The sequence below is a fragment of the Hesperophylax consimilis genome, chromosome 18 (genome assembly GCF_061612785.1).
Source record: "Hesperophylax consimilis isolate HC1 chromosome 18, BYU_Hcon_1.0, whole genome shotgun sequence".
In the NCBI taxonomy this organism is placed as follows: Eukaryota; Metazoa; Arthropoda; class Insecta; order Trichoptera; family Limnephilidae; genus Hesperophylax; species Hesperophylax consimilis.
Genome location: NC_142853.1, coordinates 27,806,770 through 27,833,254, shown reverse-complemented (window position 1 = coordinate 27,833,254; position 26,485 = coordinate 27,806,770). Strand labels below are relative to the sequence as shown.

The window sequence follows — 26,485 nt, the reverse complement described above, 5'->3', positions numbered from 1 at the left end:
CCATCCACTTGCTGTGCATTCAGAGCATATACAATAAGTCACTGAGTAGAAAAAACGCCACCCTTCAATTATGCTAATACTTATTCTAATGTCCTTTTGAGTAAGTGGCGTAAACTCACCTATCAGTAACAGATGATTTAGTTTGGCGCAGATCAGGCGTTAAGACAACCTGCTAGGAGCGTATCGCGCTGTCGGCCCGTCGCCAGTCGCCAGTTGTGGCCCGTTCTTCGTCCGAGTTGGTTGTGTCCTCAGCGGAGCGTCTCCTGCGATTTTCCTTCAAATATAATTCCGTGTGTCAACGCAAGGCGCTATCTCTGTTCTCTCGCGAAAGTATTTTGTGCTGAACTACTACTTTAATAATAATATAAAATATTGTGCGTGCTTTCACGTAGTGAGAAAGAAAAACAAGCGTGAATTGATTAAGTGTTTATTGATAAAAAAACATTGTTTATATACATTTTTGCAACAATTGTTGATTGTGCACTTTGTGTTTACGCTACTTTGGATTTTAAAGTACAAACACTTTATTGGATATTCTAAAAAAATAGGTATTTATTCTTTCATTTTATGTACACTTTTACACTTATTATTTCTACATTATTTTTTTTAATATATAAAATATTTTTTTGGTTTTGTTTATAAATTCACAGATCAGTCAAGGCGATTATAATATTTGCAACAAAACTTGAATTAATTATCACATAATTATTTTTTAAAATAAGAATTTAGTGACATTGTTTTTTGTTTGTTCTATTTTATGAACCGTGTTTATAACAAGTAACAAAGGTGTGATATGTGAACCGTGTAATAAAACATGCAATAATCATTTTATTGTGCGGTGTAAATCCGCTACTCAATAATTGAAGTGCTTTTTATTGTCGTTGGGTGATTACAATTTTTTTTTATTTAAAACAATTATATGTTTTTAACACATTGATTTACCTTGCGAAAACCATCCCTAAATAACTTAATTAAAAATACGTTATTTACAATAAAACTTTGAGAATTGTAATAATTAAATATGCTTTTATAAAATATGTAAGGTGTACACACATCATTAAAAACATGTTAAAAATTAGATAAACAGGAAAAAAACGTGTATAATTTTTTTTTTTTAAATCGATAAACATATATTTTTTTTAAATGGCAATTAATTTTAAAATAAAGTGTAGGTTCATATGTGTCCTGTTTCCTTATAATAAATTGTTCGTTGCACACACAAACAACGAAAGCGCAGTGTAGTGTGATGTGGTACAAGTCCACTGTGTTTACGCACCGCGCTCCTTTGTTTAGAGTCCGTTTATCTCTTCTGCTCCCGTTATTTCCAAGACGATCGTAACTCATTTCATAACGTTTTAAACCACAACTCATGCTCTCTCTTCTAGCGAAAGATATATATTTTTATATCACTAACAAAAAAAAAATAAAAATCAAGTTTAGTACATTTCACAATTTTTTTTGATAATTTCGTAATTTTTTTTTATTATTTCTAAAATATTTATTTTAAACAAAAAAAAACGTATTTTTATCCGACCTAACGCTGTTATTAAGTGTATTTTCTGAAAAACGAAGTTTTAGCTTTGACAGTTTCAACCTGAGAATATTTTTAATATTTTTTTTACTGAAAGTAGTAATACTTATTTTTATTGTGTTTAATTATTGTTCTAACAAATAAGTTAAAAGATAATAATGTTTTGTCAGTTTTTCCTTAAATATTTATGCATTATCACCGGATACATTTCACCGTCCTCAACACACATAGCGTAACGAGTTTTTATTAGCATTGAACTAATTTGTTCACCGAATTAGCAACACTACTTGTTATATAAGATCAGATACACAACATAATATAATAGCGACTTTCAAGTTTAGAACTTTGCTGCTGTGAAAATTAAAACCAAAATGAAATTGTGACGTTAAATTGATTGTTATTGTTGTCCCTAGAAGCGTTGTGCTTGCTTTGTTTGGTAATATTGCCTATCCAATTATTGCAACACGAATTTTATGGCAGATATTTTATAAAAACGGTTAACCTCTGTCGTACTAAAATTTAACTATCAACCCCTGAAAAACTTTCATTTTCAAGGAAGATCACTGATGTAGTGATGTACATTATGTTTTTTTTAAATCATTTTGAAATAACGTTGTTTTTTTTTTAAGTTACTTTAAATAAATTATCGTTTATCACGTTATTGTAATTAACAACCATAAAACAATGCATCTAATTTAAAATGGTGTTCATTATACGATAATAATATCATTCATGGTGTTCTCAGCAAATTACTAATAATTTGTAAACTTGTAAGCTCAGACCATTATTCAATGGTAAAGGTGTGCATTACGAAATGATCATTGTGTAGGTAACGTTGCCTCATGATTCCACGTAGTTTAGTCATCACCGTCATGAATCATGATAATAATAATTCATCATTCCGGAATGGGAGAATTGGGAATGGGTATTTTTTTCCCGAGTTCCCGAAAGTGACCACGTGGTCAGCCTCGTTGGAAAACGGTCCGAGACCTAGTTTGTGACGTCACTCGCTCCGGCCAATCGCAGCGTCCGACGCGTTCTTTTATCTGTCACAATAATTATTACGCGCTCGTAATTCTGACGTTTCAAGTGTTGATTTATCGTCTCTATACTCGGACTAATGTTTGGACAGCGGGTGACAATACAATATTTTTGCGTAATTTAATATTATTCCTTTTCGACGAATTTATGGTTTACAGACGTTCGTGCACGTAGGTTATTTGTTGGGATTAATAGGCACCTGTGATTCTGCGAAAACTTTGATGTTCCATTGGTTCTCGAAGAAGAAGAACAAATCGTGTTGGTTTGATTCTCGGCTAAAAACATAGTTTTAAATGGTTCTTACACTATCTTACATAAAACATATTGTGCTGACTAAAAAATTACTAACAAGCATAAAACTACCTATTTTTTTACACTATACAAAAGCTTTTTTTAGTAATAATAGTTTTTATGTATTTCACTGGCGAGAATTATTTAAATTTAATTTAATTATTGCATTAGTATTTAATACCATTGCTCCATGTTATTAATATTTAAACATAGGCGTGTAAATAAAATGACAGATGTCACTAATAATCAATATGGTTGTCGAGATGCTTTAGGTGTGTATGTGTGTGTTTGCAGGTAGATGGTGTTAGTTGGTGGTTGTCCCGGCTAATGCTAAGTAAAGCTGTGCTCACACTACCCATTTCTACAAGAATGATAGACTTTTCGATATTTTTCGCACTCAAAATTTTAGCTCTTATTTTGTTAATTTTATTACCAAAGGGTCGTTCGAATATATTCATGTTGTTATCGCTTCACAGTAGAAACACCAATTATTGTTTATCGCTAAATAACTATTGACTTACAGTGGCGATGATTTGTTCGTGTAATGTTTTTATTCTTACATTTGTATAACATAGTTTATATTTAACATATTTGTTGGTTTAAAGCTGCCTGTTATTTTTTATTCAAATACGTGACATCATTAAAGCAATAATATTGTGCTTTCTTATCTAACTGTTTAACCCTTAGTCAGCACCGTTATTAGCTATCGGAAGGTTGAAGGAACCAAATCCCATACTTACCAGATAAGTTCGTTGAGCGTGCTTTAGGAATGTCAGTACCCAAAGATTTCCAAATGATTTAAGAAAGATCACAAACTAAAAAGCTGAAGCTAAACTTAAACCCCAACTTTTCAGACGTTCATATGCAAGCTTAGTTGTTTACAAGTCTGCTAAATTGTAAACAGCTAAATGTAAATTTAGATAGAGCTTAGAAAGTCATATTTATAAAGCTCCCTCGAGATGATTCTGCACGAACATGTCATAATGCACTTACACAAACATCGTATCTCCACACTACTCGGTGGCTTGCACTTACACAAACATCGTATCTCCATACTATTGATAACTCGCACAAGCAAAAGCCGGTAGCATTATATTGCAAACCCTCCCCTATCAAACGTTTGATTAAAAATAAGGGGAGAGTGTTCCACGCTATTACTCGAGGCGCTCCCCACTTATTATTTGATTATCCGATGACACTCGTTATGTTTTCCTATCTGCTCATAATAAATGTATTATACAAGACTAATTTGAATTGTAACTTTCACCTTACTATTTAAATGTTATTTATTTAATATTTTCATATTTTATTAATTTTTATAAGTTGCGATATTTAGCTTTCTAATTAATACACAGCAAAGCGATATTATCATATATTTTTCTTGAAGTTATTTTGTTTTTCAATTAGTACCTATCTTTATACTTTGGTTCTTATTAGGTATATCTGGCTAATTCAAATTAAAAATCAAATGTAAACATACCAAAAATCCTAACACAACATAATAATTTACAATTAACATCTCTGTGCAATGAATTCCGACAGGATTTAGCGTGCTATTCAAAATAATATATTATTTATAAGATTATGAACAACAAACAATACACAATTCTGAAGAAGTCGCATTAAAAACAGCCAGATATAATAAAAAAAACATTAAAATTACCATGTACACAACTTACACTTAACCGTACACTTGGAACAGTTAACGAATTAATTTATTTTCGTTGTAATTTAATGTTAATCTGGACTTTAATAATTAGATCGTTTTTACAAAATACCATGAAATTAAATAATCTTTTTCGACGAAACTTTCACTAGGAGACAAATGATAATATGATTTATCCATAGAAGTAATTTAAAATCGAGAATTTCTACGCATTGTGTGTATATTAGAGTTGCAATAATAGCAGATTTCAAATTCCAAGTTTTCCAACCCACTCGCTCCTAAAATCGACAAAAATATAAATAACTTACTAGCAGTTGAAAATATACCCATCATTTCTCCACTCTAAGCTAAAACTCGATCAGTTTTAGATTTCTCGAGAATTCCAGCATTTATAAGATAGAAAACGTTTGTAAACAGAGGACTTGAAAAGTAGACTTATAATGTTGAATTACTAAAATTAGATTATTTAAATCATTCCTGTCATTTCATGTTGTTATCGGTACTAGTTTAAAATAAAATTACATTATGACTAGTAGTTCACGGATCAAAATTCGTAAATTATGTATGATAAATGTGTGTATGTGCATGAGTTTGTATCGGTGATGTTACAAGTGTTGACAACAATAACTTTGGTATTGTTGAAGATTGTCAAAATAATATTTCACAAAATTAAATATACTTATCTTGCGTGCGAAACGCGGTCATTATGACGTCATTCTTTCGTCATGAAACAAAACATGAAAACATGACGCAAACCCGATATTATCTTGTAGCCATATTAATGAAATTTCTCATTCTTTCCTTAATTTTCTAATCAATCTACCCGCGTATTAATAATGAGGGTAATTATTCACGGTATCGTATAGGAAAATAAATTAAGTTTTTAATTACATGATGTTTAAAATGTTTTAGTGCGGACTACGTGTAGGTATTTCTTTGTTTGATTTTGCCGTGCTTATAATTTATAATAACAGTTTCCAACTTATACAATACGTTTCTGTCGGAATATTAACCATTACATTATGAACATTGTGTCATTTAAACCGCAGAAAACGTGTAAACAGAAACTTTTCAGCTTATTTGCAAACAACATGTTTTCAATAAAATGACAGATTGCGACAGTTTGGTGTGCGCCGATTCCGACGACGCCTGCCATCTAGCGGCAGAAACCAAAAGCTCTCCGCCTTGAATTCGAACGTCCGGGGTTTTTCATAACAGAATCTAGGTACTTGTTGGAAACATGCTATTTTTATCGTCTTTACGTTTTTCTTGCGAACTAAATGAACTTGTAAGTTGCAAGAAAACATAATATCAATAAGCTAGACTCGTAAGAAGTTCTTTTCACTTGTATAAAATAAATAAATAAATCGTAACAATTCGTAAAGGTGAATAATTATATATACAAAACCAATAATTTGCAAAAGTTTGCATAATATAAAAATTAATTTACAGCGTGTGGGTATGCTTCTCGGGTGATTCAATTAAATTTTATTACAGAATCAAGGTGGCGTTTGAAATATATAAAAATGCACTTCAACGGGGTTGAATTCAACAATGCCACATTTAGAGTGTACTTTTCGATTCGCTTTGTTTTTCATCGAGATAAATTAATTTATTGAAATTTCGAGAAGAATAATGGCGGAAAATGTCTTCAACGAAATTATATTATTATCATTATGTGCGTTGTCAAAAAAGTTTAAATTATCCACCATTAATTAACATACCATATTATATTACAATTTGTTCTATCCCCTTCTTGTTTATTGTCTCTTACTGTTAATATGTGCGTTTATTATCTTTAAGTCAAAAGTTATTTGTTCCGTAGGCAAAGGTTCTTCTACTGGTGAGGGGAAAATGAGATTTCCAGGTAATAAGGTCAGATTATCTAAAGGTTATTGATAATACCGCAAGCCAAGGTAATTAAACACTTCGACGAAGGGTGCTTAACATAATGTAGTCGTTTTAAATCGTTTAAAATTTAATGTATGATTTTTCTGTATTACTCGGCTTTCGAAATGAATTAAATAATTCAATTTGTTGATAATGAGTTAAAAAATCGTGCAAGTTCCTACATTAAAAAAAAATGATTCAATTAATTTATATGGCAACACTGGTACCTACCGAGTTCTCGGCGACTTCAGACCATTGATAATTATTCCGAATTCAAACATTAGAACCGCCCACATTCCTGCACCGCCGTGAAGTTGGCGGCACTCGGGACATTAAACTCCCATCCTTCAAAGCGACCGAATGTGTTGTGTTTTTTTTGCCGCAGAATGCAACACAATGAGCCCATAACCGTGGCTAGTGGCTACCTAGCTAGCCAGGTGGAGTCGCCCGTCGCCACGTACCAACATACCTACCTGCTGAACATTGAACTTAACGTATCTAGCGTTATTTCAGTACTGCTACTTTTATGCTAGCCTATACATATTTTGTCTTCTATTTCGAATATGTTATTGTTATTATCTAACATACTATTTTATTTATTTTTATTTTATTTGATTTATGGTTTGCAATAAACCTTCCAGTAGTTATGGGCTTCATTTTACACTTTATTCGCCTTTCTCACAAGTTATACTTTGCATATAAACAAAGACAATGCGTATGGGGAATAAACGATAGCATTCCGTTGTTTTTAGGTTGCTGACGCACGGCTTTCACTTCTCAAAGAAATGTTAAATAAAGTTACTGGTAGCAATTCTTACCGAGGTACATTAGATTCTGAAATAGAAAAGTCGAAACAAATAACGAAAAGTAATGCTTACGAATTATGAAAGAATTGAAACACAGTAAAAATCTCATGGAACACACTGAAGAATAGATTGTTAGAAACTAAAGGTAATGATTATAACAGTGAACGAATTGATACATAATTAAACCCTAAGGGGCACATTGAATTGTTTCAAGCTTGTGACGATTAGCTGATGATCGAAGATTGCTAATCTGGTACCATTATGACGCTGTGCAAGATAGTGCCAAAAACGCGTGAGCAAACGGTCGGAAAAAATTAGTTTGGTGACACAATAATGTCGTCTGAACGGACGTACTTATTAATAATACAGAGACCCTGAAGTCGACTCGTTCTAAAGTGGCCCCAAATCTTAATTATAAAGTTGAACGCACATGCGCTGAAGCAGTAATAACTCTCGAACCGTGAGATCTAAAATCATGAAATTTGCGCTGATGTTTCTATGTGGTATTTATGGATCAATGCAACTATTTTTAGGTCGCTGTGCCATTTCCATCATGAGTTATGAAACTTTAAAACCAACTTTGAATTCATACGGTTTGTTCAATCATAAAGTTCGTTGAACTCGAACAAAGCAAGGTAATAAAACTACTAACTCATATTATATAATTGTTTCAATTACAGAATAGATATCTCATTTTATCATTTAGTGGTAGTAAATTAATTTGCCCGAGCGTCGCATATACATAATATAAAGCAGCACGTGTAGTAGTTAAAACACGTAAACCTGTTTTTACCAGTATCTTTATTACTGTGTACTTATTTCGATCTTACTCGAAATATGAAATTGTTTTGAAATACTTGATGATCTTTCATCTTTCTGTGATATTTATCTCGCATGGAATTCCTCGTAGATATGACCACTACAAATCACAGGAATCATCTCAAAGCGACAGGTGTACCATCATACATATCCCATCTCTTTGATTCGGATCAGTGTGGCTTCTAGTTTGTTTATACCTGCCCACTAATCGGCGCTTAAGGTCTTGGCTTTCGGGCAGTAGATCAACTGTCGACTAGAGATATTTGGCTTAATTTAGAGTGGGGTACACATTGCAAGTCCGGGCAGATCTGATGCCACCGTGGTTCGGATCAGTACAGCTTCTAGATAGGAGTATCGGCGCTTGTCTGACCTAGGTTTTGGTTATCGGGCAGTAGATCAACTGTCGGCGGGTTAGTTAGCTGTAGATATTTGGCTGGATGCGGATGAAGGGGTGCTCAGTGCACACTGCAGGGAACAGGTGTGGCAGGCAGGATGTCTGCGATACCTGAGCCGGGCTGTGTTGTGTTGCACTGGTCTGAACTCGGCTTCGAGGGGAACGCGGCCAAAGCCCTGGATTGATGAAGGGTGGCTAAATAGGGGTGCGCACTTCTAAACTAAATATAATTTCATGCTATTCGTTAATTAGTAAAACTAGTTACAAAGATTGCTGTTTTTTTTTCAATTTTTGTTCATTTACAACTCAATATTAGCGCATCTTTTCAAACGATAGTCAATTCTTTAATTAGAAATATTTTGTAAGTGTTTGGCATGGTGTAGGTACCAAACTTTTAGTCACATACTATCTTTTTGTAGTTGTGTCTACACAATTATTGCATGATGCAATTTTATACTTTAGGGTATAATAATATTGTATTCCGACATATAACCTGTGATTTTCATTTCGTATTCTAAGGTCCAGTTGTTTCGCATAAATACAAATGTAACATTGTCTATAAATGGCCATTCAGCTTTTGAACAAATTGTGATAGCAGAAGAGCGCAACTATCGTGTTGTTAAGCTTTTAAAAATTGGTGGAAACTGGGCCTAATTTTCTGTAAGATTAAATTTCGCTGCCAGTTTATTAAAAAATTATCAGTTATTCTAGTCCTCAATTATCATTAATAATCTATTCCGCTCTGAGTATAACTACATTAAATTAATAAATTGTATTTCCGTTTTTGGGCCATCCCTGAAAGTGGAATAATGGGTTACCGAACCCCGGTTATAACAATGTACACTTCCCCTGTTTCCGAATATCAATAACGATCCCACTTCTAACTTGTAAACTTCTGTTCTCCTGTTTCTCTTCTCCGCTTAATTCTAAAAGTCTACAATCTACAAAATACATATTATACGCTATAGAACATTACACGATTACACACTACTCTTTCTATCCTGTATCTTGTCGCTGTATAAATTATGTTATTTATTTCACCGCAGCCGGTTTAGACAAAATTTTAATAAAACCATGACGTGACCTTCTTCAAACTAAATGTCAGCGGATAATTTTAATACGCTAATTTAACATATTCTATTCTTAATTAGTTTTTATCGTGCCCTACCGTTTATTTTATTTCAAATAAAATAACAGACTCCAAACAGGTACAAACGCACCTCCCAATTTTATTTTAAACTCTCAACAGTAACTGGCGTCATAAAATATGTGTAAATCCTTGATCAACGCAGCTAATTTTAGCTCGCAATTCCATATTATGATTTACCTGCCATAAAATAAGTATTCTTCTATCATCATTATATGAAAGGAATTATTCTGGATATGCTAAAATAAAGTCAGCGAGACAGATATATTATAGTAGTATAAAAGCCCATGTATTAGCTTCATCTCTCTCTCACATCCCAGCTCGCAACAAGAAATTATTATAACAGAAACCGGGTAAAATCTATTGCAACAGCGGCTTCCTCCAATGCATTATTATCTACGTTTAATTCGATGCACAATCTGATTTATTCAGGTGGCCGAGAACAATCAAGTTACGAGCCACCAATAAAGTGTAGTGTGCCCAATATTTGCCCACCGCTCGCGAACTGCACAGGCGGCTGCCACATGAAGATTTGCTGAACAAACACTGATAAAATACCTAATATGTATACTAAAACCACCTTATTATCATATTTGCACACCGCTGATAAATATTTCCATGTATTACTATCATATACAATGTTGATAGTTAGATAGGCAATAATTGCTGATGAGCCGACTGTCGTTTTCACAAATCAAATTGAGCTACCGATTAGTATATTTTTTCTGTAATGCATTATTAGTTCTATGACAAAGTCACAAATCGATTGGAATTCCTAATATAAAAGCATAATTGTATGGTTTTTCGTATAAAATGTATCGATTGTGAAAATAAACAGATCTCTAACGCTTCGGCGCGCTTGGCCGACGTCATCCTATCCCGATGGAGGTGCAATCGCGGGGAGGTTGACAACAATGTGACGTCATCTGTACCTGATTATTGTTAAAAAAATAAAAATGGAATTAAGAAATTGGTGAATGTTTTCATTATTTTGTTAACTCTGAAATCAATTCGGAAACACAATTGTTTCAATTAACCTTCTTGATTTCTTAATTTCAACTCGTGCCGCAAGTTTGCGCTTTTTTAAAGCGGGAAATCTTGTGCTATAGTCCATTCGAAGTTGGAGGTCGCGGATTATTTTTCTACGGTCATTAGCAAGGTGGACTTCTATCGAGGTTACACCACCGCGTCACCGTACGTAGTATACAAATGAACATGTGACAGGGACTGTTACTATACTACTTTAGTTTGTTCCGACAAAATGACCTCCGATAAACGCCACAAATTTCCACTCTTTAAAATAGTATGTAAATTAAGATAGCTATGTAAGTTCTGAAACTGGACAAGGAAAATTAGAAAAGCGAAATTTAGAAATGAAGATGTTTTGAACTGGCCGCCTTCACCAAACGTAGTCAAATTAACCTAAACAAAATAGAAAGACATCCCAATACCTTTGTTTGTGTAAATATATAGTTACTTACAATACTAACTAATGGACTCTTACCAATAACGTTGTGACAAAAATGGCTTCCACGCAGACTTATTCATGGAAAGAGACATAGGGTCCCACACAATCACCATGGTGCTATGCTAGGAAACTAATTCCAAATAGTATTTGTTTTGCTGTTGTCAGAGCATTATTATTATTTATGAAATTGTGACGAACTAGCCGTTGAAAACAAATACGTCTGACATTAGAACTATCAAAATCCCTCTTGTACACCAACTGTTGTAGATTGGAATCATCTTTTATCAATTAATATCGTTCTATGAATCATCGAAGTCCATCGTAGGCATTTCACGTAAATTTTGACGAGAGTATGCAATTATTTACGTAAATGTCAATTTAACAGATGTTTAACTGAAACTACTCGTCTGCTAGCTGCAGACTTGAGTGGCCGAAATTGCAGGCTCACATTTTTTCAAGGATTCACGTACTTAGCGAGTCGCCAGTAGGTGCAGAGGGATAAGTATCCCATACAAAGTTAAGAGATGAGCCATTATTCTTTCTACCATTGGTTAATATCTACTATCTACCATTCTAAATGCAATGTAGAAGAAAGTTGTTCAGTCATCCGAACCGCTTTTAACAAGTCAGATAGTTACTTGTAGCTTCTCGTTGACACTTAATTGGTTTCATCTGTTAGAAGAGCTCCACTCTTGTCATAATGCTTCTACTCTACTATCTCCTGTTAGTATATTCAATCTAGCGCGACCTTTCCTTGAACCTGGCGTCAATTTAACTTGGGGAGGCAACATGTGGATAATATATCGTTAAAATAACAACTGTACTTCTCCGTTATCGCTATCGTAAACCGTTGAAACACGGATAAAGAAACGCCAATTCAATAAAAAGAACAACTACGAAGAATATTATTTTAATGCATAATACAGAAACGATTCAATTTTTTATGAATATTTAAATCTTTCACGTGCATACGTTTTGAGTTTAACAGTTTATTATATCTATACCAGTATTGATTATTATTAGTAATACTATATAAATTCATACCGCTGATAACAGCATTGTACCCACTCTCTCTACTATGTGGGGAGGAGAAGGAGATGGTAAATAGGAAGGTTAGTTAGTAAATGGCTGGTATCTGGTCACTAAACACGGATATTGCGCTATTTCCATTTCAAGCGACGTTTTAATTCAGAATAATTGTTGTGGCCGTTCACTGGGTTTCAACGCTTAAATAGCATCCGTTTAAAGTTTGCTTAGTGTTATCAAATACAATCATAAAAAAATCTTTATGCAAAACAACAGGAAACAGAAGAAAAAGAGTTAGAAACGAGAAATGTTAACTCCTAGCGATTTCAGTACCTAGTTTCTAGTTAGTATGGGAGCCATTTGTAACCTGCTGTCAGCGTGACGTATAACCGGTGACGTATTGTAGCATAGCGCAAGGCGGCCCACGCGTGTGACGTCACACCAGCAGTGCGACTCGATACAAGCTTCTCGTGATTATTGTTCAGCTTGCGGAGCGCCACTGGAACGCACTGTCAGAATACTTTTTGTAAATATAGTTACGTAAAACCGTTCCAGTAGCAATACACAAAAGAAAATTACTATTTCAACAACAGTTATTAATATAACAGTCAGCTGCAGAAATCTGGATGTTTCATGATATTACTCCTATTCGTTTCGCGTACATTTTAAGCTTGGATTTATTTTATTAATATAAAGATTGTACGTCAGAAATCATCCAATTCGTTTTATTTTAATTTTAACGTTCTTACCATTTATAAATGGTAGGTATGAAAAAAAGTTTTAAGGTTATTTATAGAGTAATGAAAAAATTATACGTACGATTTTACAAATATTATTCAATAGCAAAATTCATCTTATCATGCTATGCTGTGCTGTGCTAGAATATGAAAAAAGACTACTTAATATTTTGTTAAGCGTTAGTGAATTTTAGGAAGACTTGACACGATCAAGTAAATAAAATAATGTCTTCGCGAGATGTAAAAAGTGTGGAATAAGGCGATGTATTAATTAATGTGGTTCAAACGATGAATTTGTCAAAACACGGTCATGCGTTCAATGGTGATGCAAATTTGAGTAGCGTTTTAATCACGCTTTAACAGATATTTACGATCGTCGTTTGCTCTCTGATAAGAATGCTGACAAGAGATGCCGACATATAATATTCCTATAAAATTATATTGAACTACCGGCTGTTATTTAGTCCTCTTCATGTGGTTATAAAATATTCTGTAAATTTTATTCCTAAATTATTATTCTGTAAATGATTTCCCATAATTGGGTAGATTGTTTAGCATTATCACAAATAACGATAAACAATTCAACAATCAACACTCCGTTCCGCCCCACACGTGTGGTACACGTGAAACCGTGTCGAATTAGCCTGAACCGTGGTACGTACTGCTATCGTAGTATGGTACTCACAGAAACAAGACCAAGTGGCCGGGAACATATGGCTTGTCGCGGGCCGAGGGCAGGTGCCGGGCGCCGCTCTGGGCCCCATTAGCTGCGTCCAAGCTGGCGGGAGAGGGAGGCGAGAGGCGGCAACCGCAGCCGCCCGAGACTACGTGCGCAGTCTAACAACGCACGCTCAGCGCTGTGTGGACGTACTAAGCGAGGCTGTGTGTAGCTGAAACAACAGATTATCCCTTGAGATGCTAAAAAACTCAGTAGATATTATATTCTTATTCAGATACCACTTTATTCATCCGTTTAATCGAGAAAACAAAATGAAATTCATACATGTATATATATTTTTTTTAAATGAGAGGGGGCGCCGAACAAATCTTAGATTGTTGAACAATACACTCTAATTCTCGTTGGGGTAGTCATAATAAGTAATTAATCTACTAAAATTTCCCTAAAATTGGTAAAAAGCTTTTCGAAAAAATGTTTCTCCTTAGATACAGAGAGTATTACCTTGCGTCACGAATTCAGTGCTACAAGACCGCCTCGTAATACCGTATCCCGTACTCCCGCGTCGCTCCGTGTGGACGATGCTATTAGGGCGCTTTAGTTTAGCACCAGAACCGGTTCCAACTCAACATGTTCCGGTTCAACATCCCTGACTAGTGACTAGTGACTAGACGGCCGCCGAACCGAACCGTTTAAAAAACAACGCTAAAAAACGCGCAACGGCAAAGCACTCCGCGAAAAAACCCGCGCGGCCGATACCGCATTTGCTGGAACTGTTATCTTTCGACGCCATTGTTTTTTTTAAACTTTATGAATGATCGTTGCAAGATGCAATCTAATTTAATGTTACAATACTACAATTAAATTTTGTTAATTAGATATTTCATTTTTAATTAACTATCAAATATGCAAATATCAAATTTTACATCATAATATGTCCGTTGTTTTGTCTGCAAAACTGATAATTATTGAACTTGAAACACCTATAACCTTATCGAAAGTAATACTTTATTAGTTATTTTATATTTTTTGCACCATTTTTGCATAAATGTATCAAATTAATGAAACAGTTTACAAGTTACAAAATTAATTGATTGACATACACCATAAAAAAGTGATAATTTTTGAACTGAAATAATACGCTGATTTAAGTCCAATTTTTTGTCAGGATTCTTCTTTACGAAACGTTTTTTAAATGTCGTTTCTTCAAGGTTTTTCCTCTTTTGTCCAAAATCTCAAAGATTATTATTTATACTGTCATATTGTCTTGTATTAGAAATAATTTTTCGTTTCTCTTGGTAAGCTAAACAAATCTTATTATTCAAAATAACAATATCCAATATGAAATGAGAATCTCATTATCATATTTTATATTTTCAAAACGTAGAATAAACCTTGATATTTGAACTTCTAGATTCTAAATTATTGTTGTTCTATTTTTAAATTTGGATCTAATAAATTATTCCATAAGAAAAAAATATTGATAGATACTGAATTTTTTTTTTTTTAATAATGAAAACAGTATTGGACTTATATTTTACTGAGATTCCTAACATGTATGTATTTAATGTTTGAAAAGTCAGTTCTTCTTTAGTTACAGCATTCCATGTAATAAATATCTAAATATTCTGCTGCTTTTTATGTCAGGAATTTCTTTTATATTTTCAACTACATCATTTCGATCGTGAGCTATGGAAGTTTTAAAAATCTATTTGATAACTGATAAAATAGGAAATAACGCCATATTGGTTTTTCTCCTAATATGTTTTTATATCACGAATAACCTCAAAATTATGGGCACAAAATTAAGGATGTTTTTTTTTTTAAATATCTATCGATTCAAGTTTTTCTGAATTTGACTAATTTTTTATTTTTGAAAAAGTCCGCATTAAAGTATAGCTGATTAGAATTTCAAAAAAGTGTAACGCATGCTAAATTTTTCAGCCTTACACCTGTAGATTAGCTTTTGACTAAGTATAATAATACCAACTTACTGAATATTTAACGAAATACCTAGAATAAATTAATGATCTAGTAAAACTAACATAATAAAAAAAACTTTTTTTTAAATCGCGTTATTACTTGAGATAAATGTTATTCATTGAATCTATTTTTTTCAGTTAAACACTTTATATAAAAAGCTGCATTTAAATATAAAAATAGCTCTATTGCTTGGTACACTTTGTTGAAGTGTCTCCAGTTTGCTTACTAATTACTTGTCCGTTTTGCTGTGAAAAACATCACGGACCACTTTTCGTGTATTTATTTATCATGTTAGTTTTTTTCACGAAAACGACGTTTGATGTCGACTGGCATCATCATTCATGTAATTAAATTATGAAATGTTGAGTTATTGTTGCGTTTAAAATCAACAGTTTCAAATATTAATTTAGACGCTAACAGTTTTGTAGATAGCAGCATAACTATTTAAAGTGATAACATTGATTACAGCAAATCAATAACCCTTGAAAGCCAACAAAGTTGCTAATTGCTCCTACTTATTACATTACTGTCTGTTTGATGCCCGGTTGGCATTTAAAATAAACTGTATGTAAATGAAAGGATAAGTTCAATCAATCGTGTTATTGTTATATGGTAGGAATACGATGAGAGAGGAAAGATATCCTTTACCTGGTGATGATGTTGGCTTCCTGAACATTCCATATAACTAGAGTTTATAGATGTACACCTTATGGTACGTATAAGAGATGTGGAATAAACACAAAACTGTTTCAATGTTAAACATTGTCTTTACATAAGAATCTTCTCTTAAAACAATGTACTAAATGGATTTTAATTACTCGATATCATTGGTTAAATTAAAGTGACCATCTTTTTTTAAATATTGATAAACAGACGTTCACTCCCATCAGAATTAATCTTAGCGGTGCTACATTGTGAAATCGTATTAGTGCCACGGTAATGGCTGGTCTACCCAGCGCACACGACAACTGACCGCAAAACATAGACACGTAATAAAAAAAGTTATCAAGACGTATGGTGGTTAAATTTTATTGTGGCGTTGATAATTTGGTTTGTTTGCGTCGTGCCGTTTGTTTCCCCTTCTCCTCGAGCGCTGGATACCGGTTGTAAAGCACGGCCTTGCCTCTAGCGACGGACGAATACTAAAGAGGCTAATCTCCGTACGGCTAAAATGTCGCAACCCGTTATCCGCCTCCATTGTCCGGCGGAAAAGTTTCGCGCTAAATTGCGTAAATCTCCAGATATTATTTTAATCATTATTATTGTCAGTTTTCGTGACAGAAACGAATGCGACTTATTCATCCCGGACAATAGATTTTCGATGGGCGTTTTCGGGGAGATTTGTCTTCTTAGTATACTTCCGTACGCTTGACAGGCGCTACTACCGCCATCTATGAACCACGCCCGGAAACATCAAAATGGAATTTGTTCTGCTAATTGAAAAATTATTATCAAGTTATTGGGACAGCTTTTCTAAGAAACTTTTAACTGAGCATTGCGCTAAAATTCTTATTTTAAGTGAAGTAATGCCTAAGCAAATAAAAGCACTCGTCTCCCGGAAGTAATATAATAAGAACATCACTTTTTATCATGAGATACTTAAAAGATTTTTTGTCCGCATAATACCTACTTATCACCAAATTAACATTATATTTGTGGTATCTTGCCTTCCCACAAAACGAATTCTGCTTATTACAGCGCTCTTGATGGATTTTTCACAAAATATGGCGCTACACAAATCATCCCAATATTATCACCATGCTAAATTCGAATAAAAAAAATTTAATTGTATTTGATGTCAAATTATAACACAGAATTCTTATACAATTTTTTATAACCTAGAAGCAATATGACTATTTTAATCGATGGTAGATATTAGATACAAGAATAAATAACCGGATTTACGTAATATATACGCGGTTTTGCGGTAAGACTAGGCGAATGAATTCCTTCACTAAAAAGTGTAACGCTGTTAGTTGACATTAATAATTGCGCTATTATACTTGACACCCACTACCAGTCACTAATAATAACAGAATCCACCGACATTTCTTCGTTTAAGGTCACAAACCATTCCGACTCTCGTATTTTTTAATATTATGACCTTAAAAAATAAAATGAAACCTTTCATAATGTATTAATCAATTTAACCAGCAGAGGGCGCTGGTTTATTTTATAATTTAATGCAATACACTCGCACATAATAAGTTTTCACTTTAAAATTAACTTTAATCGATTAATATTCTGTTTTTGTAAATAGAACATGAACATCAGCAGTAATTAAAATTCATAACGTTTGCAAGAAGAAAAAACTAAAGTGTTCTAAATTTGAAATTGAGCTATCGGCTTGAACTTGTTTACTTAGCTTTAAAATCGGATTTAACTTGAATTTAAAACCTTTTGTCTTGAAGATGATTTTGAACGTTTTTAGCTAGAAAATGTGGTTTGCTTGCAAATACTGACATCACACTTGCTGGAAATTCTTTCTCAAACTGGAGTTCGCCGAATCACCAGAGATAATAATCGAATTATTCATTACTTCCCTACCAGACATTACTCGATGTTTATTTTTTTCAGTCATTTAGCGAATACCGAAAACATTTTTCTTCTCGAAACTTTGGAATTAAAAAGAATCATTATGCGGATAAATACGCCGAAATCCGATAAACACATCGTAGCTTGTTCCTCGTAGACGCCTACTCTCAAAATAATTAGAAGTTCGAATCAAATAGAGTGAAATATCATGTATCCTAGGTACATAATGATACTTATATAAATCGATACTTTCATTTTACAAAGTCGAAAACACGAAACATTTCGCTGCTCTTTTAGATTTGAACTGCTTGTCGAGGCAAGACGTTTTTATTTCGGAGAAATCGTGTTAGAGCATCTACAAAATATTTTCCATGAAAAGACTCATTCAGATTTGCATGAAGTCTCCATCCGAACTCGACTCTGAATTAACAAATAAAAGCTTTTCTACCTTCAGTTGGTTTCTTCCTAGGGTGAACCTTTTGAAGCAACGATATTCACTGTACTCATTTTGCATTAATTCTAAATTCGAATTTACAACCTTTTGAACCTTCAATATTAAATGTATTCATTTTGCATTAATTCTAAATTCGAATTTACAATCTTTTGAAGCTTCGATATTTCCTGTACTCATTTTTATTAATTCTAAATTCGAATTTACAAACTTTTGATATTCACTGTACCCATGTTTCATTAATTCTGAATTAGAATTTACAACCTTTTGATATTAACTGTATTCATTTTTCATTAATTCTAAATTCAAATTTACAACCTTTTGAAGCTTCGATATTTAATGTACTCATTTTTCATTAATTCGAATTTACACCGTTTCTACGAATAATAACACGCTGATTGAAATCGATCAATAATATTTTTTTGCGGTTTATTAAATAACAATAATATGTATGCAGTAAAATAGTCATGTTTACTGATCACATAATGGAATAATCTCACATTTCTCGATAATATTATGGTTTAAAACTTCACCTGAATTAGCCTCGCATGCATAAATAACTTGTTATTATTAGATTCAGTTGTTAGTTATTGCTACATAATATCCATATTGATTCAAAATATTATCACTTCTTCAATAGTTGTGAAATTTCTTTCTGGTGTCATTTTGATTATATATATAATTGAAACACTTTGTTTAAACCACTTTACTACAAAAAAATTATGGACTCTCTTTTCCATTCATTTACATTTCCATTCCGCGCAATAAAAACTATGACAACAAAAGTTGATTTGTAATAAACGATTACTAGAGTTGGATCACAGATAAAATGTTATTATTGTCTTTAATACACAACCGATGAATCGGTGGGAGTATGTAACCATGGTAGACGGTAGGAGGTGGCATGGTGTGGTGTCATCACAAAGAAAAGTATTTATATTTGAGTTGAGGGCGTCGGTGCGAATCGTATTTGTCAGTCATCCGCCGAGTGTCCCAACTCCCATCATAATATCTGTGCTCGACTGCGAGAGCAGGGTAATAATACCACCGCTAATATTAGAGCAAGATGCCGTGGAACTATTTACGGATCGGAATGTATGGGAGATGCAGTGATCGCTGATCAGTGATCACCGATCAACAAGCAGGATCCACCCGACCAGCGAGGAGGTCAAAACTGCGCCAGGCACAGAAGGGAAGAAGCCAACGCATAGAGAATGGACGACAATCAATAGTGAAAGTTCCTTGCTAAATGGATACTGTTATTACAATTGGCAGACTAGGTAATAAGATAATACAAGATAAACAAACATTTTCACGTGCTCGCCACCTTCAGGTACTTGCTATCAATTGTTTTGACCTCAATGCTATGAAACAATGCCTAATGCGCGTTTTATAAAAAATAGTTTTTGTTTTTGGTGAAGCCAAGACATACATATAGTGTCTACGTGCGTACATAAAACTGTACCGCGAGTGGCCGAACAAAGATATTCTGAATGCGTGTTTTTATTTCCCTGTCGGAAATCGGGTGACGAAAGCACAACTTTACACTATTATAGTAGTATGTTTATTAAGATCTAATTCGCACGTAATATAAATAACCAGTGACCATTAGGAACACTTAACCAGTTATTCTATTATTAACCCGCAAGCCTTCAGCAAATATTACGGTCACCTTGCCTCTATATACCTATGCTGCGGCCATATTCACCGCTTTCCTAAAGTGAAGTAATAAGAACCGAGCTGCTCCACGTAACGCCCGGCAAGTGCGAGCGGAATTCGTCCGTTACAATGATTTTTTAGCGCTAGAAAGTTTACGGGAAAGTAAAACCGAATCCACAAGGCGGCGGCCCCTTCTCATTTACCAGGGCTGCCAGAGACCCACCAAACACCAAATAGCATACATAAAGCTGCCTTGGGCTATCATTAGTATAACCTTGTTTTATCGAGGAAGCCGTCCCGTCATGTCATGTCGCCGTCCCGACAAAGCAAATACGGAATGCCTTCAATGTGATATCAGATCTCGTAAGTTCGTCGTGAAACATGACATATTTAAGGTTATGCTGTTCCTAACTGTTGTGGAACTGTATCGTTGATTGCCGCTAGTAACCGGTTTGGTGAATTCTAGAACATTTCGAAGCTCGGTGAATTCCGCGCAGGTGACAGCCTTGCGTTTAGATCACGACAACTTGGCATTGTAGTTTGTAATAATTCCATCGTTCGGTAACCACCGCCGCCGCTTGCATCTGTATTGGAAAAAGAGCCGATAGTAAAAGCGAAGCCACAGCAGAGGGGCGGGAAGCGAGATTCTTCGCCTGGCGGAAACAAACGGTGAACGTCTCCACTAGTCACTAGTACGATCGGGCATCGGCCGGCCTGATGTTCAATATCGAGCTAAATTTATAAATGACGTAAACATTAATTTGGAAATGCAAACGCTAGTTTTTTTTGCTTCTGGAATTACGAGGAGCTATCCGCTATCCAGTCAGAAAGAAAATAGCGGTTAGATGGCGGCGTTTCTCGCCTTATTGGGACCATTTTCAAGCGTTGATAATGGAGTAGTGGTATCCCGTCACGCTGCCGAGATTAACATACCTCGTAACTAAGTGAATCTTGGGCGAAGCGGTATACCATGTTCATACACAGATACAGAGCACAGTACAGTACACAGACAGGCCAAATGGCTCCGTTGGTTAAATGCCGTTACATGAACGACAGAAAGTGAGCGACTCTCATTATTTCCCTGCTTCACGGGTATCAACTTATTCCGTATTGTGTAGCTAGAATGGGGACTAAAATACTTAAAATATCTTTTAAAACGAGCGAATTTTATCTGATGAAACAACCAATTTCCTACAATGATTTTATTTCATTACAGCGAAGAATTATTATTGACATTTTATTAATTTTGTTTTTTTATTTGTTGCAGTCGGTGCCTAGTGCGTATTCTGCCACAAGGGCGGCAGCATGACGCCGCCCACAGCGCTGGACAGCGACATCCTGGGAGCTGGAGAAGCCCCTTGCGACCAAGATGACATCTTCGGGCCCTCCCGCAGTTTCCCTCCCCGCAGTGACCGCCCCCGCCCTTCAATGATCTCCCCCAAACTGCGCGCCAAGGAGGAGAGGAAGAAGGTCATTCAGATCTGCACGGAAAAGCTAGAAAAGATTAAGGACCCCGACCGCAATCTTAGGCGGTCTGTCTGCATCAACAATACCTACTTCAAACTCCAGGACGAAGTCAGGATGGAGAAGCAAATGAAGCATGCCCCCAACGCAAGACTGAGACCCCCTAGCTCTGAACAGAAGCAACGTCTTCTGGACAAGGCTTTAGAGTCTATAGACAGAGAGCTCAGTGCTATAGGAGCCAACATGCCTTCCCTCGAGCACGAGCTTCTCCCTCAACCTCCATCGTCTTCACCTGCTTCTCTCTCCATGGACGTGTCATACTCCGATCGTGTCTCTTCCGATGCTTACTCAATCGGGGACAAATGCATCGAATTCGACAGGACATGCAGATCGAGGAAACGCTCCTTCGGTGATATGGAAGACTGTGACGTCCACGAGGTCTTGTCCCAATTCTACATGCCCCCGACCCCGCGACTAATCTCCGCCATTGACGATGACGCTATCCTGGACGACGTTCCTTCGCCAATCCTGGATAGGTTATCCGAGCCGAGAAGTCTTACCCGAAATGATTCCGTTGACAGCGTGTCCGATGAATCATCCCGTCTCAAGCCCGACTTTGAAAGCGGGTTCGAGGAAATCCTGGAGTTGGACTTGAATCAGAACAAGTCTTATTTCCATAGCATGAACGGGTCCCCGGAACCTCAAGCCAAGCGCATGAGGTGCGACAGTGCGACCAGCCCGCGCAGGGATAGGTTCCCCCAGAGGAGGCCCAGCAAGTCGGAGTTCGAGATTATCCTGGACGCGCTGCGCCTGGACGACGGTAAGGACCTGTGTGACCGCGAGGAGCTCATGTTCCTGTGCGGCAAAGACAAGGCCTACATGGGAGGTATGGGTGGCATGGGAGGCATGGGCATGGAGGGTTGCGGCCAGGCAGCACTGTTGCGCGCAGACCAGCAAGCGCCCCCTTTCCCGTGCCTGCCCGCCGAGCTGGAGACGTGAGGCGCGGCCCCCCATCCTCACCCACTCCACGCCGCGTGCTTCTACAGAGATTTATGGGATATCTTTCCCGCGAACTATTATAGAAAATTGTTTTAAATGGACCAAAGTGAACTCTTAATCTGCAGCCCTCGCGCTCAGTATAGACTTCTGAAGTGAAGTCATTATATCCATGTTATGAATTATTATTATTTTCGCAGAAGTAGCAGTGAATAATGTCTGGTAGTAGTGGTTCTGGCTACTACGGCCTCTGTGGCCTCTGTACTGCAGTGAATAATGTCTGGTAGTAGTGGTTCTCGCTACTACGGCCTCCGTGGCCTCTGTACTTCAGTTCACACGTCCATCGCTATCGAAGCGATGTACCTATTTTATCTAAGTTATTTCATTTCGCATTCTATGTTTTTTTTATAAAGTTACGAAAAGTGTATGTTTAAGGCAATATATTCTAATGTATTTTTAATACAATTGAGCGATAAAATGGGCAATTAATTTTTGATTACTTTTTGAAACACCAAAGGAGACTACGATGGAAGGTTCTCCATTTTATTCCTATATTAGCCACTCGCTCAGAGTTAGACTCCGGAGTCGGGAGTCAGTAGGTCGGGAGCCACTCAGAACTCAGACCCAGGCCAGAGGTCAATAGACCAGAGACAGGACGAGTTGTGATAAGAAACTGAAGAACCTCCATCGCTTCCTGCGGTGCCTTTTATAAATATGCCAATGTCTGTGATATTAGACGTTAATAATTCACGAAGCTAGGTTTAAATATAAAATTATACAAATGATAGGTAATTTAAATATACCTTATATGATTATTATTGTTTACGAACCCGTAATAATTATTAATTCGTCAATTTGTGAATGATATAGTCTACCTTAGAACCGTGAATCCACGAATTGAATCGAAAACCATAACCTCACAATGTGTACTTCGCCTTGTCCGGGATTGTGGAAATGGCATAAACTTAAATACGTTAAATTTGTTGTGATAATTTCTTTTAAACAAGATGATACTTATTCATTTCAGAAAGCCCTTCCAGAACGTTCAGTCACACTTGTTTTATTTTATTCTTTTGAAAATTTCCAAGCATTTATTGAAAATATATTTTTCCTACACAGATCAATAACTAAACAAACCATGTGTAACTCTCCTACTAGTTGTATTATTGTTATTAGTATCAGCTCAATTTTAATACTTTGTTTATTTTTTCTACTAATGGTTGAAATATTAATTTATATGAAAAAACGATGATCGATTTTAGTTAAATAATTATCTAGCTGCCAATTATTATTTATAAGTGTTTTAATTTTTAAACGTGGGATGGTCACTACTAGTGTACGTTTAAAAGTTATGTTTATTATGAGCAAAACGTTTATATAAAAACCTCTTTTTATAAACGCATTTCAATCATAGTTCTGTAAGTTCTTACAATTCTGTTTATTTACCGATTCATAACTCTTTTTATAATAGTTTCTGTAATAGGTCGACGTTCAACGAACGACTCCATCAATAAATATAATTATTAATTGTCAATTATCAAAAACTTTTGCAATATATTTATCCAAATAACTAACAAACTTCTTTACATCATGTTTGCAACTGTGAATACGTTTCGTTCAATGTCGACCTATCCCATATTGTAATCTCCTAAAAATGTTTCTTGTTGTACCGCATAATGCAAATTTTTTGATTATAATGAATTTTGCAGGAATAGCCTGATGCGAAAGTACCTTGTCTGGCGATAAATTTGAATTAATCAAACCCATTTCTAAAGCAATCGAACAATGTGCCATTGATTTCACCAATTTGGCCCACGTTTTCAATTTGTTTTTTGTTGTATTGATTCACAATCATATTTGAGTGCTTCGGTTGTTAAAAATATTCAATAGTTATTATTTTATCCAGATTTTCACACATTTTATGAGATATCTTTTCTGTACACTTGTCGTTTGTTAAGAATCTGATACGTAATATTCCGATAACCCAGTTTCAGAAGCGTTTAGTAATGGAGAAACTTCGCTTGTAAAGAAAGATACGGTTTCGTGAAATATTCTTTATACTTTTCTTCCAACCTCCTTAGCGCAAATGTAAACTTTTCAAGGGTTGTGTTTTACGTTCAGGAACGCTTTGTGATTAACAAATACATAATTCTATTCTCCCAACAATCAGTGGGTAAACTCTACCTAATAAGTTCCAGCATAGGATAAGCTAGTTCTGGTATTAAGTTCGCAATGGCACTGAAATAATTTCATGTACAAAATTGCCAATTTTTGATAACGCTTTTTATACGTTCCTCTATATTGTTCTTTGATGCAAATCTGCTTTGGTGTAAACACGAGCAGTGCTGAATATTACTGTAAGACCGAAGACTTACACGAGAAGGATTTTTGATCCGCATTTTTATGTTTTATTTTTTTTTTACAATAAAAACACAACCGCCCCCCGCGGAATAGCGGGCACAAGGGAGAATTGAATGGAGGATTTCATTTTTAAGTCGATTCAGATTTATCATTTTCACCCGAAATTGCACAATGGGTAATTAATGTGTGTAATCGACACTAAAATCTTCTGTCCAAATTTCCCCGCCTGATTGGTATTGATACATTGACAAATTGAATGTACATAAAATGTAGTTGTTTTTTGAGAATACATATATAAGGATAAATAACTATATGTTTTTTTAAATATAATTATCTGTAAATGTGTAAATTTTAGAGGTTTTATAGTTATTGAAAATGTTATGTAAAAATTACCAAATTATTAAGATGGTTACCGATTTTAATTTAAATGTTGCCGATTCCAGAAGTTATCGTTGACTTTACTAATGATGTGTCAATAGGCAAACATTACTTTATGATGTGAGAATTGTATCGTTGATTTTAAATAAACATAATAAAATAATTATTGTACCTGCAAATCCGCTTTTTCATTTGCTTACATACACACCTGTCAGTTCTGTATAATGTATGCTTTATAGACATTGTAGAGGTGGTAACTACATACACTGACCACAAAGGAAAGTCGTCACGTCAAATGAAGTTCAACCTCGTTGCAATGTCAACCGATCACAACGATTATACTGGTCTAAATTCTACTATCAAATCAGTGATCAGTGCCGGTAGAAAATTAAATTTACACTACAGAATAATTTGGTAATGAGAGGATTCTAGTGAGAGGAGTGCGGGAAAGTAGGATTTTAGTTTAGTTTTCCACCAACCTACCTAACCTCGTAGTAATAAAATAAACTTCATCTCAAAGAATGCATACTAAATTAAAGAAGCTAATTTAAAAGGGCGGCAGCACATCAATGTAAGTATGGTGATAAGACGGAAGAGTGATAAGTTTAATGATGAGTCAAAGGGACTCGTCACCCCCTCTAGTTAGTGGACTTCATTATCAATATAAAGCAATGATTTACAATGAAATCACCACCAATACGTATCAATAGATTTTGAACTACACTCGGCGTCACAAAAATCGCACATAACGGCGTTTATCAATTTATTTTAACTATTAAAAATACTAGCTGTCCTCCGCCACGCGTTGCAGTGGCACAGGCAGACTGTGCAGATAGAGAAACAATAGCGCGTTTTGCTTTTACGTCCAACAGATGGCGCTATTTAAAAAAAACGCGTTTACCTGTCACAGGTGACCTGCATATAATATTGGTTATAAAAACACACGCTTATTCGAATGCAACGTTGTGCCAAATTTTCAAATCAATCGATGAAGAAATTTCGTAGATTTAAGAATTTAAACAAACGAACATATATATTTTTATTTATGTATACAGGGTGTATCGGCACGTACCCGACAAACTTTAACCAGCTATTCCTTAGCACATTTGGAGTAAAAAATGTTATGGGCACTTTGCTGTACGGTAACATTTTTTTTCAATTAAAAA

General features: G+C 35.1%; 1 protein-coding gene across 1 annotated transcript; it reads left to right on the top strand.

Moving 5' to 3' along the window:
• The first annotated feature begins 225 nt into the window (after nt 1-225).
• On the top strand, nt 226-25,476 carry LOC149415608 (uncharacterized). The gene is made up of 2 exons (XM_089642486.1): nt 226-548; nt 21,388-25,476. Exon 2 carries the CDS (start codon nt 21,426-21,428, stop codon nt 22,581-22,583), a length of 1,158 nt encoding a protein of 385 aa, XP_089498612.1. The 5' UTR covers nt 226-548; nt 21,388-21,425; the 3' UTR covers nt 22,584-25,476.
• The last annotated feature ends 1,009 nt before the right edge of the window (nt 25,477-26,485 follow it).